This window comes from Hemicordylus capensis, chromosome 3 (assembly GCF_027244095.1).
Source record: "Hemicordylus capensis ecotype Gifberg chromosome 3, rHemCap1.1.pri, whole genome shotgun sequence".
NCBI classification, from domain to species: Eukaryota; Metazoa; Chordata; class Lepidosauria; order Squamata; family Cordylidae; genus Hemicordylus; species Hemicordylus capensis.
Window position 1 is genome coordinate 274,964,384 of NC_069659.1, and position 17,929 is coordinate 274,982,312.

The window sequence follows — 17,929 nt, forward strand, 5'->3', positions numbered from 1 at the left end:
CAATCGTCTCTTCTTGGATATTTTAATCCGCCTCTCCACAATTGTCCACCTCCCTGTCTGCAGCTTGCCTTACTAAAGGGAAAGAGTGGGGCACAATCTACATCGGAGAAGGGACTCCTCCGCTCCTGCCACCGTACCGATTCCCATAATTGATACGAGGCACCGTATCAATAAATCCCTTCCCCTGCCTAGGAGAGATGAAGGTAAGAAGCCGTTGTGCCCAAGCATGGCTCAAAGTGCCTTATTGAAGCTCATCAGTTGTCCCTTAGATCCCGCTCATGCTGTTGTGTTAGAAGAGTTCCTGTCATTGGGGGTTGGGAGAACATGTTTCCCGGCGCACCGGCCAGGCTAGTGAAGGCGCGATGGAGTCAGGGCGGAACCGAAGGGTTATATGTCCGGGTTCTATCAAGGTGCCCCGAGGAAGTGGACGCGCAGAGAGCAGAGCAAGAGGGAGCGGCACAGTGACTCCAGCGGTGCTGGGCATGGCTGGCTGGCTGCCGCGGTCCCAGGAGGACGTCGCAGAGCAAGTGGCTGCAAAGGAGCCGATCTACTTTGGTAAGGCGCCCCCTTTGATCTTGATCGGCGGCATCGACCTTTCCCCGAGCTCTTTCCCAGGCTGCAGCCGCTGGGGAGAGGAGGAGAAGGAGGTAGCAGTCAGCCCACTGGTAACAATCCCGCCATCCTCCGCTGCCTTTGCCATGCTTGGGGGAATTGCTGAGAGACAAATAGAAATTCAGCAAATGCAGCCGTTTTGTCTTTTTGCAGAAACACAGTTCTGGAGCAGCCCGCTTTGCCTGTTGAACTGCTGCCCGCTACACTGCTCTGTTAGAACCACAGGGTGGGGGATGGGTGGGAGGTGACAACTCGAATTGGCAGGAAGGACCTGCTTCTTTATTTCTGGGTGGCTGTGGGGACACAAAGTATATCCCTAGAGCCCAAGCTATTAATCAAAAGCCAGAGACCGCACCCACGTGCTATAGCAGCAAGAAAAGTAGGGGCGGGAGGCTGTGGTGTCGTTGTGTGGTATTATCTTATAGAGGGCAGCTAACTTAACTGAGGCGCTTTCAGTTTTGGAAAGCTGTTCCTCTTATGTTTGCAGTTCTGCTACTTTTCCTTTCTCTCTTCGTTGGTTGGTTTGTAACTGTGTGGGTAGTTAGTACCATTGAGGTGTCTGCACTCGATTCCAGCTGAATACCAAAGTTCTCCCAGAGATTTCCCCTGCCTTCTTATCTAGCAAAATAAACCAAAACTTTCCATAAAATGTTCTCCTTTTAATTTGCAGAACGTTTGGTTTTGGTCACTGTGCTCTTTGAATCCAAATGCTTTTTGTTCTAGTGGTCCCACAGTTAGTAGGCTTTAATTCTCTTAAGTTCCCGCCCTCATTACTGTATACAGTTAGAGTGGGGCTGGCTGCATAAAATACATAGCTTTATTTTGTGTTCTGTAGGCTTGTCTTTAATATTATGCTGCCTTCAGATTTGTCAGGTAGTGGGAATGAAACTTACTGGCTCTTTCTGCTTTCTTCATACTGTTAATTTCAAGCAGAATGGTGGAACTGATTATATAGTAATTAATAAGTTCCCAAAATATGTGAGGAAAAGTGAAAGTGAAATTTGCTTGTGTTGCCATAATCAAAGTGAGGTAGATAACCAAGGTCAAGCAACATGAGTATGGCAAGCTAAATGAGGAGTTCCAAGGATGGTCTATAAAACATGTTAAGTGTTTCCCAAACTTCTGATAGCTGGGGCATACTTTGTAAAAGTCGCTCGCATCCTTGCTGACCTTGACATCAGAGTTTTGGCAGTTCTGGCAGACGTGCCTTTGGTACCATCTGGTCCTGTTGTGTTGGATTCTTTTCAGTTGGTGCAGCCTGAGGATGTGGACAAGATCCTGTGCAGTGTGTGGGCGACATTGTGCACTCTTGACCCTTGCCCTTCATGGTTAATAAAAGCTGCCAGGGAGAGTACAGGCAGATGGTTGGAGGTGCTCATTAATGCTTCATTAAGGGAGGGCAGGATGCCACCGTGACTCAAGGAAGTGGTGATAAAACCATTATTTTAAAAAGCTATCCCTTGATCCCTCCAACCTGGACAACTATAGACCTGTATCTAACCTTCCCTTTTGGGGCAAGGTGATAGAGCATGTGGTGGCATCCCAGCTGCAGAGGGTCTTGGATGATACGAATTATCTGGACTCTTTTCAGTCTGGCTTCTGCCCCAGATATGGGACTGAAACTGCCTTGGTCATTCTAGTTGATGACCTTTGCCGGGAACTAGACAGGGGGAGTGCGTCCTGAGTGTTGGTTCTGCTGGACCTCTCGGTGGCGTTCGATACCATTGACCATGGTATCCTTCTGGACTGCCTCTTGAGTATGGGAACTGGAGATACTATGCTGGGGTGGCTCCGTTCCTTTTTGGGGGGGAGGGTCCAGAAGGTGGTGCTGGGGGACTATTGCTTGGCCCTGTGGCCATTGGTCTGTGGAGTCCCGCAGGGTTCAGTATTGTCCCCCATGCTGTTTGACGTCTACATGAAGCCGCTGGGAGAGGTCATTCGAGGACTTGGACTGAGTTGTCAGCAATATTTGGATGACACTCAGCTCTATCTCTCCTTGTCACCTGATCCTAGGTGGATGTCCTGAATTGAGGGTTGGAGGCCGTGATGGGCTGGATGTGGGCTAATAAACTGAGACTGAATCTGGACGGAGATAATGTTGGTCAGTAGGAGAGCCAATTGGGATGAGGTGATTCTACCTGTTCTAGATGGGGTTGCACTCCCCTTGAAGGAGCAAGTATGCAGCTTGGGAGTATTACTGGACCCGGCTCTGCTTCTGGAATCTCAGGTGGGGGCGGTGGCCAGGGGTAAAATTGCATGGTCTCGGCTAGTGCACCAGCTGCGTCCCTTTCTTGAGAAGGCAGATCTGGCCACACTTACCCATGCCTTAGTCACGTCATGGCTGGATTACTGTAACACGCTCTACGTGGGGCTGCCCTTGAAGAATATCCGGAAACTGGTTACCAGTGTGTTTCCTGGTCCAATTCAAGGTGCTGGTTGTGACCTTTAAAGCCCTTAACGGTTTGGGCCCGGAATACTTGAGGGACTGCCTGCTCCCAAGGGTTGCTGCCCGCTTGACGAGATCATCTGAGGGGGCTCTGCTCTGGGTGCAGACAATGAGGGAGCCGGGAGGCTCGGTTGTCATGCACACAGGACAGGGCCTTCTCTGTTGCTCCCCCTAGACTTTGGAATGCTCTCCCAGTGGTCATTCGCTCCTCTATCACAGTTTTTAGAAAGCTTGTTAAATCTTGGCTTTTTATCCAGGCCTTTATATGATTGTTTTGTTGATGCTCCTGTGTGCTTTTATCTGTGTACAGTTTTTGTTTGTATTTTATATATTTTTAATCAGATTTGTTGTCATATTTTTATCTTAATACTTTTAACTGTCATTTTTATTATATGTTTTTAAACTTTTGTAAGCCGCCCTGGGATTGTTTTTAATGAAAGTTGGTATATAAATTTAACAATAAATAAATAAGAATAATAAATGAAATCTAGACTAGAAGCAGACTTCACTCCTAAGGCCAAAAAAAAAAAAAAAGTTTACTGTGTGTGAGATAAATAACTACTGTATATATACTCTAAAAGGAGCCAACCCTCTGTGTTTGTGCCTGAGTCACTGTTCTGGATTCTTGCCCTCTGAAGGTGGGTACATAGGAAGGTGCCTTCTACCAATTCAGACCATTGGTTCATCTAGCTCAGTATTTACACAGACTGGCAGCAGCTTCTCCAAGGTTGCTGGCAGAATTATCTTTCAGCCCTATTTTGGAGATGCCAGGGAGGGAGCTTGGAACCTTCTGCATGAAAGCATGCAGCTGGTCTTCCCAGAGCAGCCCCATCCCCTAAGGGAAATATCTTACAGTGCTCACACATGTAGTCTCCCATTCATATGCAACCAGAGTGGATCTTGCTTAGCAAAGAGAACAATCCACAAGACCAGCTCTCCTCTGCTGCATCTCCATTAGATGAGATTTCATGATCCAGTTACAGTACCCTTGATGTAGAGATGTGGTAGAATTGTCCATCTTTAAAGGTGGATAATGCGGCCAGAACAGTTACTAATGTCCTGGCCCACCACTTACTATGTATTCCAGCCCCCTTAGCTGCTATTTTTAGCCTACTTTCCCTTAGGCTTATGAGATCACCCGGCATTCTGTGTGTCTGTGTGTCCGTCCGTGTCTGTGTGTTTCCCCTCCCCCATTAACTCTGTAATACCTGGACCAATATGAACCAAATCAGGTACATTTGTAGGGACACCTCAAGTGTGTAGCTTGTGATGATGTTATCCACCCCAATTCAAGATGGCAGATGCATGAATGTTTGGTTAGGCAGTTCACAATTTAGCTCACATGTGGCTCAAACATTCACGCATCTGCCATCTTGCTACAGCTGTAGGGATAGGGACACCTCAGTAGCTTAGTTCATGGTGATGTTATCCACCCCAATTCAAGATGGTGGACACGTGAATGTTTGAGGTGCAAGTAGGCTAACTGATTTGAACCATATTTGGTCCAGTTGTGGTGAGTGACACACAGACACCTCAATGGTGTAGTTTGTGATGATGTCATCCACCACAATTCAATGCGGAGACATGTAAACATTTGTGGTGTAAGTGGGCTAATTGTGAATTGCCTTGTCCAGTTGTAGGGATAGTGAAAGGAAACTTAAGTATATTAGTTCTTACTAGAACAACTTGTTAAAATGCTACAGGCCGGGGCATGATATGGCTAAATGGGGACCAGTCATGTGGATTTCATTAAGGGCCCCTACCAGTTCTCACATAATCTGAGCAGCAGTTAGCTGCCTCTGCAGGTGGGTACTTTGGATATTTTGGATTATTTACCTTTTTATTTATTTTGACCCTTGTATACAGCTGAGGAATTACTGTGTTACATAATACAGGATATTTATTTTCCATTGTACTCAGAAAGGAGCTCTGAATTGTTTGCATCAGTGACATTTAGTGACTGGATATGTGTCAGATGTGGGTTTTCTTGAAAATTTGAATTTGAAATTTTTTCCATGTAATGCATATTTTCCTAATGTCCTAAATAGATTGTGATTTGATTTGACCTGTTTGACCTATTTATACAATTTCTTAAAAACAAAAACCCCTTCACTGTGTTAATTTTCTTTCATTGTATCTCAAAAGTTTTTCAAGAAGGCAAGTAGAATTTTAGAAATGGAAAATTTTCCACGGAAAAATTAACTCTGGAAAAATTTCCACCCCACATCTCTCGTCGTCTGGTTGTTTTCTTGGTTTCTTTCAAAATATTCTTGAATTTTTCTCTACTTCTTTTCCAGGTGGGCTGTAGAGGCAGCTTTACCTTCAAAGACTCACATGAAGAGCTTCTGTACCTGATGGTTCTTCCAAACACCCCAAATGGCCCAATCACAGCTACTTTGCACGTGGTACTTGGACATGTAATCATTGCTACAGATATGAAAGCGTATGACAAATGGAAACTAGTACCTGAAAGGAATCGCTTAAAATAGGAAATCACTTGACTGCACAATGGGAATGTTTTGTTCAATTGTCAGGTTTGAAAATCTCCATGAGCTGAAGAGACTGTGCCACTGGGGCCCTATCATAGCTCTCAGTGTAATAGCAATATGTTCCACCATGGCTATGATCGATGCTGTTCTATGGTACTGGCCTTTGGACACAACAGGAGGAAGTATAAATTTCATCATGCTCATCAATTGGACTGTTATGATTCTTTACAATTACTTCAATGCTATGTTTGTGGGCCCTGGATATGTTCCCATAGGATGGAAGCCAGTAAGCAAATAATAGCATGGGATTTGGGCGGCGTGGGTGGGTGGGTGGGAGAGCACAGCTATGTTTATCACAGCTTCTTTTCCAAACATATCTGATACTACCCTGACAACTGAATTTGTCAGGCCAAGCTTATGATACATAGAATCATATCTAGATGGAAGTCAAATGTGGATTGTCAGTATACAGGTGAAACTCAGAAAATTAGAATATCGTGCAAAAGTCCATTAATTTCAGTAATGCAAATTAAAAGGTGAAACTGATATATGAGACAGACGCATTACATGCAAAGCGAGAGAAGTCAAGCCTTAATTTGTTATAATTGTGATGATCATGGCGTACAGCTCATGAAAACCCCAAATCCACAATCTCAGAAAATTAGAATATGACATGGAACCAAGAAGACAAGGATTGAAGAATAGAACAATATCGGACCTCTGAAAAGTATACAGTGTACTGTGCTTGACTGGCCAGCAAACTCGCCTGACCTGACCCCATAGAGAATCTATGGGGCATTGCCAAGAGAAGGATGAGAGACACGAGACCAAACAATGCAGAATTGCTGAAGGCTGCTAATGAAGCATCCTGGTCTTCCATAATACCTCATCAGTGCCACAGGCTGATAGCATCCATGCCACGCCGCATTGAGGCAGTAATTGCTGCAAAAGGGGCCCAAACCAAGTACTGAATACATATGCATGCTTATACTTTTCAGAGGTCCGATATTGTTCTATTCTTCAATCCTTGTCTTCTTGGTTCAATGTAATATTCTAATTTTCTGGGATTGTGGATTTGGGGTTTTCATGAGCTGTACGCCATGATCATCACAATTATAACAAATTAAGGCTTGACTTCTCTCGCTTTGCATGTAATGCGTCTGTCTCATATATCAGTTTCACCTTTTAATTTGCATTACTGAAATTAATGGACTTTTGCACGATATTCTAATTTTCCGAGTTTCACCTGTAGATAAATTAGTACACATCCTCCCAATGTCTTGATCAATGCCAGTGAGTTACAAAATCATCACCATACAACTGAGGCCAAATGAATCACTTGTAGCCTCTGCTGAGTAAAACGTGCTTCAAGGTGAACAGGTGTGCTCCCTCACTGCACAGCATTGTGTTGCATTTTTCTAAATGGGAAAACAAAGCTCTAGGGTTGTGCACGGAACCAGTGGGGGGTGGTTTGAAGGGGAGGCATACCTTTAAGGGTGGGGGAGGGTGCCCTTACCCCTCCTGCCACATTTCCCCCCACCGGCGCTCCATTTTAAATTTGCCCGTCAGGGCAGCAGCGTACCTCTCTGCCGCCCTGGTGTCCTTCTTGGCTGGAAGTGCTGGGTGCTCGCACGTCACGGGAGGGATAAGGGCACCCTCCCCTGCCTTTAAAGGTATGCCTCTTTGCCTTTGAACCAGCCGAACTACCTGTCATTCAAATCATAAAGGGCCTCTGAACTGGTTCCGTGCATATCCCTACAAAGCACTACTCTATATTACCTGCTAATCAGTATCTCCCTGTCTCCTTCTCTGTCCTTAAAGGAAAATTCATAATACTTTTCAGGGTAGTGGGGGATTGTTTTAAACAAAATTTTAAACAGGTTCTAGAGTTTTACATAGCAATTACTCAGACTTAAATCAGTTCCATTGAACAAAATGGGCAGCACAGCCTAGCCATATGCTCATTTGTTTGGAAATAAGTTTTATTGAAGGAAAGGCTATTTTATTTTATGCAGATAGGCTGCTTTCTTAGCACAAACAATTCCTGCTCATTATTTTGTTCATTAATGTCAAGCTCAGCACTCAGATTGGCAGACAAATATAGTTTGTTTTTTCCTGACAAGGTGATAGCAGTGAAACTTCTTTCCAAGGAAAATATCCTGATGGGTGAAAGGTGAGGTTTGCCTCTCATTTGCACTTCCACCAGTTAGAAAAGTAGACACACCTAGGCAGATCAGAAAAACATCTTGGGGAATGTGCCAAGATGGAGTTTGCAAATTTGATACTTGCTCTTTACGTGCCTTCTCTTTGTTTTTGAGGAAAACTCTCAGGACTACATGTATCTTCAGTACTGTAAAATATGCCAGTCTTACAAGGCTCCACGTTCACATCACTGCCGAAAGTGTAACAGGTATTATTGCTATCTGTGTTGTTCATCTTCACAGTTTACAACTATGTAACACACAGTTGAAACTGATGTATTACAAAGTGTAGAAATAGATGCCCATGTCACTTTTCCATAATACACTTATGCATCTTTTTAATTTGGTTATAAATATCTAAATCTAGGAACGGGAATAATAGTGGCCCTCATGTAGACTTTGTTTAGAAAAGGCCTATTGGTACTCATTGTCAGGAGTATTAAATTTAGATTGCTTCTCAGGTGTGTGATGAAGATGGATCATCACTGTCCTTGGATCAACAACTGCTGTGGCTTTCAGAATCATGCCTCCTTCACGCTCTTTCTCCTGCTAGCCCCACTTGGATGTATCCATGCTGCTTTCATTTTTGTTATGACCATGTATACTCAGCTTTATAACAGGGTAAGAAAATGCCTTTGGCTACCTTAAACCTCTACAGAATGAATTCACCTCTGGAAATATAGCTTCTCTGTGTCTCCTTAACTCTATCCTGTTTTATCTCTGTGGTGATTAAATAGATAGATAATGTTTGTTGTGTAATCAGGTGAGGACTGTTTTGGCATTAGTACCTCTTTGGAGGCATGTGACATTTGCCTTGTGATTTGTGCCATATCCTCTTTATTTTTTCCTGCACCTGAGCAGAATTTAGTTACTTTGTCTATAGGAAATCTTACAAGAGCAGCCAAAGACTCAAAATAGTTCAAAACAATAAATAAAATGGAGTAGAAAAGAAAATCAATAATGCATTTGTGAAGTGTGATTATAAATAAATATAGTGAGTACTTAAATGATTTTCAGCTGGTTTTAGTTTTGTATTAATGAGTTTCACCCTGCTAACTTGGCAAAGAGGCACCTTTTACCGTGGTGATTCTCTTTATTTAGCAGGGGGAGAGTAGCTGGCCCTGTCTACCCCCAGCACAGTACTTCCAGTGACTGTTGCTGGTGTGTATCTTATGTTTCTTTTAGATTGTGAGCCCTTTGGGGACAGGGATCCATCTTATTTATTTATTATTTCTCTATGTAAACTGCCCTGAGCCATTTTTGGAAGGGCAGTATAGAAATCGAATTATTATTATTAGTATTATTATTATTATTTTATTATTTTATTATTGCTTATTTGTGTTTTATCTGTTTTTATATTGGTGAACTGCCTAGAGCCATCTGGGTGAGGCGGTGTAAACATCTACTCTAATAAATAAAGTGATTATCCTTCAAAGCAAAATTGTTTCCCAGGCATCTCTACCAAAATGCTTGGGATGCCACCTGGGGCCAAATGCAATACATGTGTCAACCATTCAGATATGGATTCTCATACAAAACAATTTCCATAAGTGTGGCTTTAATTAACCAGAGATCTCCTTCAAGCAAAACATAACTCTCTGAGGCTCATGTTGCTTAGGCATGTATTGTACCATAAACTTTGAGGCTGTTCCAGCACTGTTCCCTCTAACAGGGATTCCTAGATGTTCACTACAACTCCCAACATTCCTAGCTGCAATGGCCTTTGGCTAGGGATTCTGGGAGTTGTAGTCAACAACGTCTGGGAATCCCTGTTAGAGGGAACACTAGTTCCAAGATAGAGTTGTGTCAAGAGATGTTTCTTACTGGGTCACTTGATCTGCTTCTACAGGCAGCCATTTGCTCAAATGTTTGTACTTTGGTTTCTCTTTCAATAGGTATCATTTGGCTGGAGTTCTGTAAGGATTGATATGAGTGCAGTCAAAAGAGACCCCCGCCCAATTGTCCCTTTTGGATTGTCTGCATTTGCTGCATCCTTATTTGCCTTGGGACTAGCACTGGGGACAACCATAGCAGTTGGTATGTTGTTTGTTATCCAGGTGAGTCCAGTGTTTATGTTTAAAATGGTTAGTGGCTGAGAGCTATCTGAGGCATCAAACTGTTGTGTGGGACAAAGCAATTATTTATGGCTTGTTACATCATAAGTCATCTCTTATTCTGGGATTGTTCTTATCAGTGAACAATTCAGACAGAGTAATTAAACTAGTTGTACAAGGTTTTAGAAAGCCAAGTTTCCTGTATGTCAGCCTATGTGTACTGTATATTTCATACATTAAACAAAAATGCTTCCACACAGTGCTGAATGCTGATTCTGTTGAATCATTTTCTGTTCGTCCAGTCGATCCTCTTCTACAAATAGCCCCCAATATTAATTGTCGTTGTTTTTAGATTAAAGTCATTTTAAGGAATAAAACTTCAATTGAATCATGGATTGAAGAAAAGGTAGGATAATCAGTAATATATTGTGTCTGAGAGATGCTGGTCTATATTTGTGTTTTGCTTCTCCCAGTCTCTTATGTCTCCACATGTGCAAATAAATGGCTAAACAATCGATTATACCCATTAGTGACTAAACCACAGCCAAGATGCTTTCCTATTCATGACCCATACCCACATCTCTATTAGAATTACACTTGTATTATACTAATTTTGCTTTAAGCTTCTAGCCAAAAAACGGAATAGTTTGTGGATGAATTCTTATGACTTAAACATGGACATTTCAGCCCACCCAATGGTCCGCTGTAGACATCAGAGCTTCAGTGCCCCTCTGAGTTGCCTTTAACAGCACGGACTTCCCTAGCCAGTAAAACTGAATAAATCTTTACACATTAGAAGAGCCATGTGCAGAGAGGTGCCCCTCCTGAAGTGAATGGAGCATCTCGGGTGCACCCAAGCTCCATAAGCTATGTATTCAGGTAATAATGTGAGCAGCAACTCCAGAAACCTAAAATATGTTTTAATATATACTGTTACTGCATCACTAGAGGTCAGTATAACATAAAGAACTGAAGACTTACTCATTTTAAAGCTCACACTTGTTTTTGGTTATTACACTTTTTAAAAATCCATTGTACATTTTTCACATTCTGTTTTATTTGGTGACAAATTCCATAGCGAACTCTCTAGGCAAGGCCTGGTTTGCTTTGTCCTTAAAGGAAGCAGGTGTAAAGAGGTAGCTCACACACACACACAACAAAGTTTGAGCTAACAAAGTGTGTCAGTGTGAAATTTCAAGTCTGCCTAAGAATATGCAGTGTGAAAGCTTGCCGTGTGTTAAACAAGTTGCTTCAATAAAACTGTTCATCCCCAGGCCTCTAGACAGATAGTTTGTGGTGAGATGCCTTAAAGGATTTTGAATTATTGCAGAACAGCCAGAACATAAATACAGGTACCCTGATTAAAGTTATTTAATTAAATGGATTACTTCTTAGAGAGAAATTTGATAGAATACTTTTTCACTTGTAGAGAGATAAGCAGGGGAAAGGTTGGAGACTGACTTTTAAAGTGAAAGCTAAATATTCTGGGAGGACAGCTAGAATATCTCTGAGGTAGCTAGGCCTTATAGACTCCTCTCTTTAACTATGCTCATGCTCACCACTCATGTTCACATCCCCTGTTCTGCCAAGAAATTGGCACTCTATTGTATCTGATTGTGTACAGTTTGGTTGGACCATCTGTTCCTGCTGTTTCAGCCCTCAAGCTGTTTTGCCTTCCCCCTGCAGGATAGCTTATCAAAAGTCTTGCTCCTTTTCCTGCCGTTCCACCTCCACACCGCCTTCCTCTAGCTAGACAATAGCTCCTTCCCTCCATTCCCTAGCCCAACCTGCTGCTTACCTTAGAACCTGACCACTCCTCCTGAGTTCCTTTGGTCCTAGCTTGTGGCTTGGAGTGTTGGATCTCTGTGGTGTTCCTAGCTGACAGGCACAGTGGGGGCTTGTTTCTTTTATTCTGTTCACTTCCCAGAGATGACAGGAGCCATAGTTGACCCTGATGTGGCATATAAACCACAGTTGACCCTTCCTAGCCAGTTACACGGTGAATTTCATTAAGAAATTTCATAGTGCATGAACTGTGTCTACCATTAGCTTTAGGATTTTATTTCAAATTGTTTTGTGCTTATGTATGTCTCTTGCAGGCCAAAGACCGTATCCAATATTACCAAACCGGAGAAACCTTTATTTTTCCTTATGAACTGGGAAGCAAATGGAATAACTTCAAGCAAGTGTTCACTTGGTCTGGAAACCCGGAGGGAGATGGTTTGGAATGGCCCGTTAAAGAAGGCTGTCATCAGTACAGTCTGACGGTAGCCTGTTTCTCTCTTTCTCTCTCTCTCTCTCTCTCATGCGTGTGTACACACACTCAGAAATTAAATATATTCCAGTTAAAGTTGAGTAACTGCTCTCCAGTGAAATGCTGTCTAACCATTCCATGTATTATCTCTTACAGATAGAGCAGCTGAAACAAAAAACAGACAAGCGAGTGAGAAGCGTAAGTACACTTGTGTGTCTTCTGTTCTTAGCATGTTGCTCTGAAATCTATATGGACTTAGTCTGATTTATTATTGTGATGGGGGGGGCTATTTTGTGCTTGACAGCAGGCAGTGGAGTATTGGTCTCTCAGACTGCTGTATGTTGGGTCACAGCCCATATTCCCTGTAACAGGGAATCTTTGTTCATTTGATTGTTTGTCTGAAGATTTAACATGCCACCCAATCCACAGACTCAGGGCGGTGTACAAAGCGAGAACAGCATCTGAGATTTTTTTTTTTTTTTTAAGGGTTTTAAAGGGCAAAAACCTGGCGGAAAATAAATGTCTCCAATAAGGTCTTAAAGGCTGAAAGGGAGGAGGCAGACCAAATCAGGGGGGCGGGAGAGGGAGAATTCCAGTATTGTTGACGATAACTCTCAGGATCCCCAGCTGGAATGACCTTTGGCTTGGTAATGCTGGGATTCCTTGTCACAGGGAACACTGAACATGTGTACACTGTGTGTCTATGAATTGCACCCACTTGTGCACAAAAAGTCCAGTAATGCAAGATGATAGAGGAAAAACACCAACCCAGAACAGAAATCTCAGTTCTTTTCTGCTCCAGTCTGCCCTTTATCTCCTTCCATCCCAGTTAAGGTACATGTTCCTTTTGTCATCATGGTCTTTTAAATCACATTCTCTAACCTAGGTGGCTTCCGTTATTTGCAAAGAACATGAAAGACTGCCACATTTTAAGGATATGATTCCAACAAGCACTTGGAAACAAACTGCCCTGAGCCATTTTTGGAAGGGCAGTATATAAATCGAATAAATAAAATAAATAAGCACTTGCAGTTAAACTTATGATGCCACCTTCATCCTAGCACAGCATCAAGGGTATTAAGGCATTTTCCCCATGGAGGCCCAGATAATAAAGTCAGTGTGTAGTCAGCAAATGGTATCTGACAAAGATTTCTTATAGTGATCTCTCAAAATCATCAGGTGCGGTACCAAGCAAAAGAAGACTACAGTGGTGCCTGCTGCCCGCTTACAAAAGGCTTGAGGACCTTCTTCACAACTCCATGTACTGAAGAACCAAGAATTGCACTTCACAAAGGAGACCAGATTTTAGCTACCAGAGGCTTGAAGTCAGTACTTAAATGTTAAAGATTCAAACTTTTTATTGAGAACCATTTCTGGACTAAACTCATGCCTTATTTATATATTTATCTTTCAGACACTGGATGTATGGAGACAAAATTATTGACTCGACAACTGATGGTAATTCCTCTATTGTGGCTTGGTTGGGGTTTTGTTTTTAAAGCTTTATACTTTATACTTTAAAGCTATAATTCCCTATTTCAGTGTTTATCATTTCATCCAAAACTGATATCCCAAACAGAAATGCTAATTGTGTTACTCTTAGTTTGAAGGACTTAAGAAACAAAACATGTTGCTACAATTGGAAATCAAGTTGATTTGTATGATAAAAAGCCAACCAAGAAGCAAGGAGATTGCAAGCCAATCGGAAGCCAGTGCCAAAATCAGTCAGGAAGGGAAAACAGATCTCCCAAAATGGCACTCGGAACGTTCCAAGCTCATTCTGTTGGAACCACCAGCTCAAAACCAGTTCTGACGGAACGTTCTAGGGATTTGCATTCTGTTCCAAGCTCAAAACAGGAAGTAAATCCCATTCCATGCACATCTCTACTAAGAACTGAAAAACCTGTCAGATAAAATAGCTAGAAAGTGTTAATGAAACTGACCCTGGGGTGATTGGTCAGCACCCCAGTGTTTGGGCTTGTGTGGGGAGTTAGCTGTTAAAGGGGTCAGCTTCACCAGTTTTAATTTGTGCAAACGTTTGGACTCAAGAAATGACTGGATCTGAGACAAGGATATAGTTTCAAAATCAAAAGAAGAATTTATTGAAATTAAGGGAGATACAGGAAAAGAATGGTGTGATGAGAGTAATAAAAATGTCCTAAGCAATTTAACTACAGTGAGGCATTTCTCACTTAAAGAGCAATAAAGTATGTTTCTAAATAAATAAGGTCTAATTGTGTAAGTTTCCCAGGTGGGCAAGAGAAAGATGCTAAGAGAGGGGGAAGTTTGAAAAGAAATCATATATTGGGGTTCTGAGAGCCAAACAAGCACTTTATACTGTCTCTAGGCAGCGGGGCCTCGAGCAGCTGGAGATTCACTTCCTTTGGGAACAGCGAGGAGGAGAGCAAGGATTGCAAGGAGTAGTATAGGGAGGGATGCCGTAGTCAATAGTTTCAATGGGCACATTTCTGAGCCTACGTCACTGACTCATCTCCTTTGTGATGGGGAGAAAATTACTTCACTGTCTTATCTACTTTCTCCCTGCTTGGCATAATCTGTTCATTAGCAAGTTGTGTTTTCTCCTGTGAAAGGAGGGGAGTGATGTGGTTCATTCCAAGTACAGGGTGTCCTTGAAGGTTCCAAAGCCAAGGGGCCACAACCGAAAAGGCCTTGTCCATGATAACTGGATCTCTGTTAATTGTGGGGCCATGAGCAAGGCTTTAGCAGTGTCCTGACTCTGTGCCCTTTCCTTTTGTAGTGGATTTAACCCAGCCTTTGTCTTAGAGCAACCTCTAAGAAAAATGCTGAATCATCCTCTCTCTTGGTTCACCCACAAAGACTGCTCCCCAAAACTTTCCTGGTAGATAATACACTGACACCACACGCACTAATCAAGAGCTTTTTCCCCACTGGCTTGGGTGAATTTCCAGGGAAACCCCTTCTCTTTACTATTGGAAAAGTACATAAAAACCTCCGCGTGCAAACCTACATGTGATGAGAAAACTTGGTAGACTTGCTAAACAATCAAATTGAGATGTGTGTTGCACCAGAGTAAAATCCCTCTTCCTGAGTTAAAAAATCCATTCAGAGGCATGTAAAATTGCAAAGAACAAAAAGAGAAAAAAACTGTATTCAAAATACTACAGACTGTTTCCATCTGAGGCTTTCTCAGCTTTTAGTTACAGGTAAAAGGAGCACTCAGTAGCTGCAAGAATACTTCAAAAAGCACCCTCCGATGATATTGGAGCAGCACACTTTAAAAATCGTGGTGTACATGCAAAATACATAGATGTAGCAAACTACAAAAGCACCCTTGAAAGCTTGCAGGGACCTTTGCATCGCCCTAGCTGGATAGAGGGGAGCAGGCTACTCTTTCTTAGCTTGTTACATTACATATATAAAACAATAAAACAGTTGCAAGGCTATGCCAGGCACACGGAAGGAAAATAAAAAACGCAAACTGACTAACAAACTGTTGCCTATGCTAAACCTTTCCCCGAAGCCAAAGTCCTGGCTTCTTTCTTGAACTCACCAAATCCATGGTAGAGAATTCAAGTCCCTTCAGTCCTAACTTCCCAGGATTGCAGTCCTCCTTGTTGCAGCCATTTGCCCTGCCCAGCCTAGCTTCTTCTGAATAAAGGAAAGTTCTCTTCCTGACGCATGGCCTTCAAGGTCCCACCCCCCATGTGCTGAGTGGCTGGTCCTTAGAGGTCACTGCCTGTCAGTCAGGACAGGGTTCACTTCCGGTTCACTCTTTAGGGGAAAGGAGGGGCTGTTCAGTGACTGATCACTACACCTTTAGATTGGGCTGGAAACTTCTGTTGATTTAACCAGATCGGGGATTTTCAACCAGGGTTATGTGAGTCTTGTGGGAGTACATGGAGCACAGGGCCATATAAAGTGGGGCACAGGTGTCACATGCCCTTGGTATTCCATTACCCACTCCCTGAATGGATCATGCGTGAGTAATTTACTATGTATGTAGTCAATTACTTTAGTAGCCTGTGTCATAATTGTAACATTTACACGTGTGGTCTGCACTGACTGTCAGCGGCTCCCCAGGTTTTTCCTAGACCTACCTGGAGATGCCAATGATTGAACCTGAGATTTTCTGTATGCAAAGCAGACACTCTACCACTGAACTGTGGTCCTACCTGAGTTTATTTATTTTTACATGTATATCCTGTTTTTTCCTCCGAGTTGCTCAGATGGTGTACATGGTTATGTTTATCCTCACAACAGCCCTGAGATGTAGGTTAGGCTGAGAGTGAGTTTCATGCTTGAATGGGGATTCGAACTCAGGTCTTCCCAGTGCTAGTCCCACACTCTAACCACTACGCTATGGATTAATAAGTTTAAAGCTTTAAAGGGGTAGCTGGGTAATCGGGTTGCAGATTTTAAAAAATATTATTTTTAATGCAAATATTTACAAAAACTGAGAGTGGCAGGCTAATCTCATGTGTGACAGCTCTCGAGAGAGTTTGGAGAGCAGCTGGATAGCGACGGGCTGGACAGATGCTCTGCACCTGGCCCAGCTAGTATATTTTAAAAGACTCTACACCTTAAGGTTCTAGAGGTTTGTTGTTGGATTTGCTGTGTTCTTTTATTTAAAGTTTCATAAGAATTAAACATTTCATAACATACCTTCTAATATAGGTTTATAAAGTACTCTTCCAAAATCCTCATTTCCAACAGAGTTAATAATACTCTATAGCCAGAACCAGCCTAACTATTGAACAAATAGGCCTTTGAAGGGCAATGCAGAACAACCTAAAAAGACCTTGCTGATCGTGTGTGTGAATTTTTCCCAAAATGATAATAAACACATGAATCATAGCATGACCTCCAAGAAGCACAGCTGCTGACTGGCCATGGCCTGACACTTACCATAGTTATGCTGGGTTTGGGCAGAATGCTGACTACATGTTCACAAACTGAAAGGGTTGTGGCATTGTGGTTAGAGATACTTAGCAGTGTGTTTAGTAATGTGCAGGTGGCTTAGTCCTTGAAAGAGTCAGTTCCTACAGTGATTGGGAAAATATCCCTGCCAAATGTTGTTGGACTAACTACTGTTTTGCTGTTTGTTTTTCCCCGTTACCTCCAGATGGGAAGAGAATCAGAGGCTGGTTCCCAAGAAGGTGTGTAGAGAAATGCCTCTATGATGGTGAAACTAATCAGCCATTAGATAGAGAAAAGAAGACCAGATAGCCCTTTCCTTTTTTGTAGTAGTAGTAAATGGAAACGTTCCTTTTGGACTACTGTCCTTTTACTTGAAATGTTCTGTATATTAGGATAAATTGACACATCAAACAAAGAGTATGTATGTGTGGATTCATAAGGATGAGTGTCCCAGTGCCATAACCTTAATACCTTTTGCCATTTTTAAAGTGGAGGAAGCTGTCTGTGGTTACCTTTTTGATATTAAAGTCTCACAGTCCAGAACACATTTGATGTACTTTCCTTCTTGTTTAGTACTGATGTACGACTGATATCAGGTGTTGGTCACTTAAGGGTAGCTGTATCTTGTGTAAGCTGCTTTTCTTAACCTACCATTGCTTCATTCCTCAAGTTGCCTTGTCACCTCCACTTTGCAAGCTGTAAGAGACATTTGGGTGAATGCAGATGCAAGTAAAAGATTTGAAATCTTTTTATTTTAAAACTGGCTTTTTTGTGAATCACACCACCACTATTATCTTTGTATTCCATTGTACATATTTAGGAGTATACTACTGAACAGTTCCCTTCATCACATATGATTCTTTAGTTGCTGAACTTCTTTCTTTGGCCACTGATATTCCTAACCTATACACAAGGTGGTGTCAGCCAGCCTCATGCTGCATTGCTGGCACCCACACAGATCACTATGCTAGATA

The 17,929-nt window shown here is 42.4% G+C and overlaps 1 protein-coding gene across 8 annotated transcripts; it reads left to right on the forward strand.

Annotated features, from left to right (window-relative positions):
• Positions 1–64: 64 nt before the first annotated feature.
• On the forward strand, positions 65–17,500 carry ZDHHC6 (zinc finger DHHC-type palmitoyltransferase 6). Of its 8 annotated transcripts, none has more exons than XM_053308116.1 (11): positions 65–203; positions 5,356–5,463; positions 7,671–7,720; positions 8,210–8,369; positions 9,644–9,805; positions 10,155–10,208; positions 11,902–12,069; positions 12,213–12,254; positions 13,236–13,381; positions 13,471–13,514; positions 17,161–17,500. In XM_053308116.1, the coding sequence occupies exons 1-11, from the start codon at positions 198–200 to the stop codon at positions 17,262–17,264; spliced, it is 1,044 nt and encodes a 347-aa protein (XP_053164091.1). In that variant the 5' UTR covers positions 65–197; the 3' UTR covers positions 17,265–17,500. The 8 variants fall into 8 exon arrangements, with proteins under 8 accessions (XP_053164091.1, XP_053164090.1, XP_053164088.1 ...); XM_053308115.1 differs by lacking the exon at positions 7,671–7,720 and adding an exon at positions 7,866–7,957; XM_053308113.1 differs by lacking the exon at positions 65–203 and adding an exon at positions 401–555 and having other exon boundaries at positions 5,356–5,833.
• Positions 17,501–17,929: the final 429 nt, after the last annotated feature.